Below are 572 nucleotides of genomic sequence, written 5' to 3' on the forward strand. Positions count from 1 at the left end.
CTCTAATTTAAGATAAATAAAATAATTTAAAAAAAAGTTGGTTAATCATGGTTAAAAAAAATTGATTATCTAGTATATATTATTCTTAGATGATATTTTAATTTTTTAAATCCTTTAATTAAGAAAAATGAATGAATTGATATTTGTGTAAGTTTAGGACACACTAACCCAGCAAGACCAGCTGGATCTGGCAGCAAGGTACATAAAGCATATGAGAGAAAGAATAGAGGAATTGAAGAAGCAGAAGCAGCATGTCATGATGGAGTCAAAAAACAACAACAATAATACAATAATGTGCAAAAATATAGACACAAAATTGCCACTGCTTGAGCTGAGAGAATTTGGCTCCGGCATAGAAGTTGTGTTGGTTTGTGGATTGAGAAACAAGACCTTCATGTTATATGAAGTTATTAATGTTCTTGAGGAAGAAGGTGCTGAAGTTGTTACTGCAAGCTTCTCAACTGTGGGGGACAAAATATTTTACATTCTTCATGCTCAGGTACTTTTCAGTTTAATTTTCAAATAATTATCTTCTTGTAGTTAGCCATCTAGATTGAAAATAATAGTCAGAG

The 572-nt window shown here is 31.1% G+C and overlaps 1 protein-coding gene across 1 annotated transcript in view; it reads left to right on the forward strand.

Annotated features, from left to right (window-relative positions):
* LOC107642027 (transcription factor bHLH162-like) overlaps nt 1-572 on the forward strand; it is a 2,077-nt gene that overhangs the window by 692 nt on the left and 813 nt on the right. Inside the window, exon 2 of the mRNA XM_016345362.2 lies at nt 156-499. Within this exon, the coding sequence (XP_016200848.1) occupies nt 156-499 (344 nt within the window). The remainder of the gene's footprint in view (nt 1-155; nt 500-572) is intronic.

The sequence above is a fragment of the Arachis ipaensis genome, chromosome B05 (assembly GCF_000816755.2).
Source record: "Arachis ipaensis cultivar K30076 chromosome B05, Araip1.1, whole genome shotgun sequence".
Classification (NCBI taxonomy): Eukaryota; Viridiplantae; Streptophyta; class Magnoliopsida; order Fabales; family Fabaceae; genus Arachis; species Arachis ipaensis.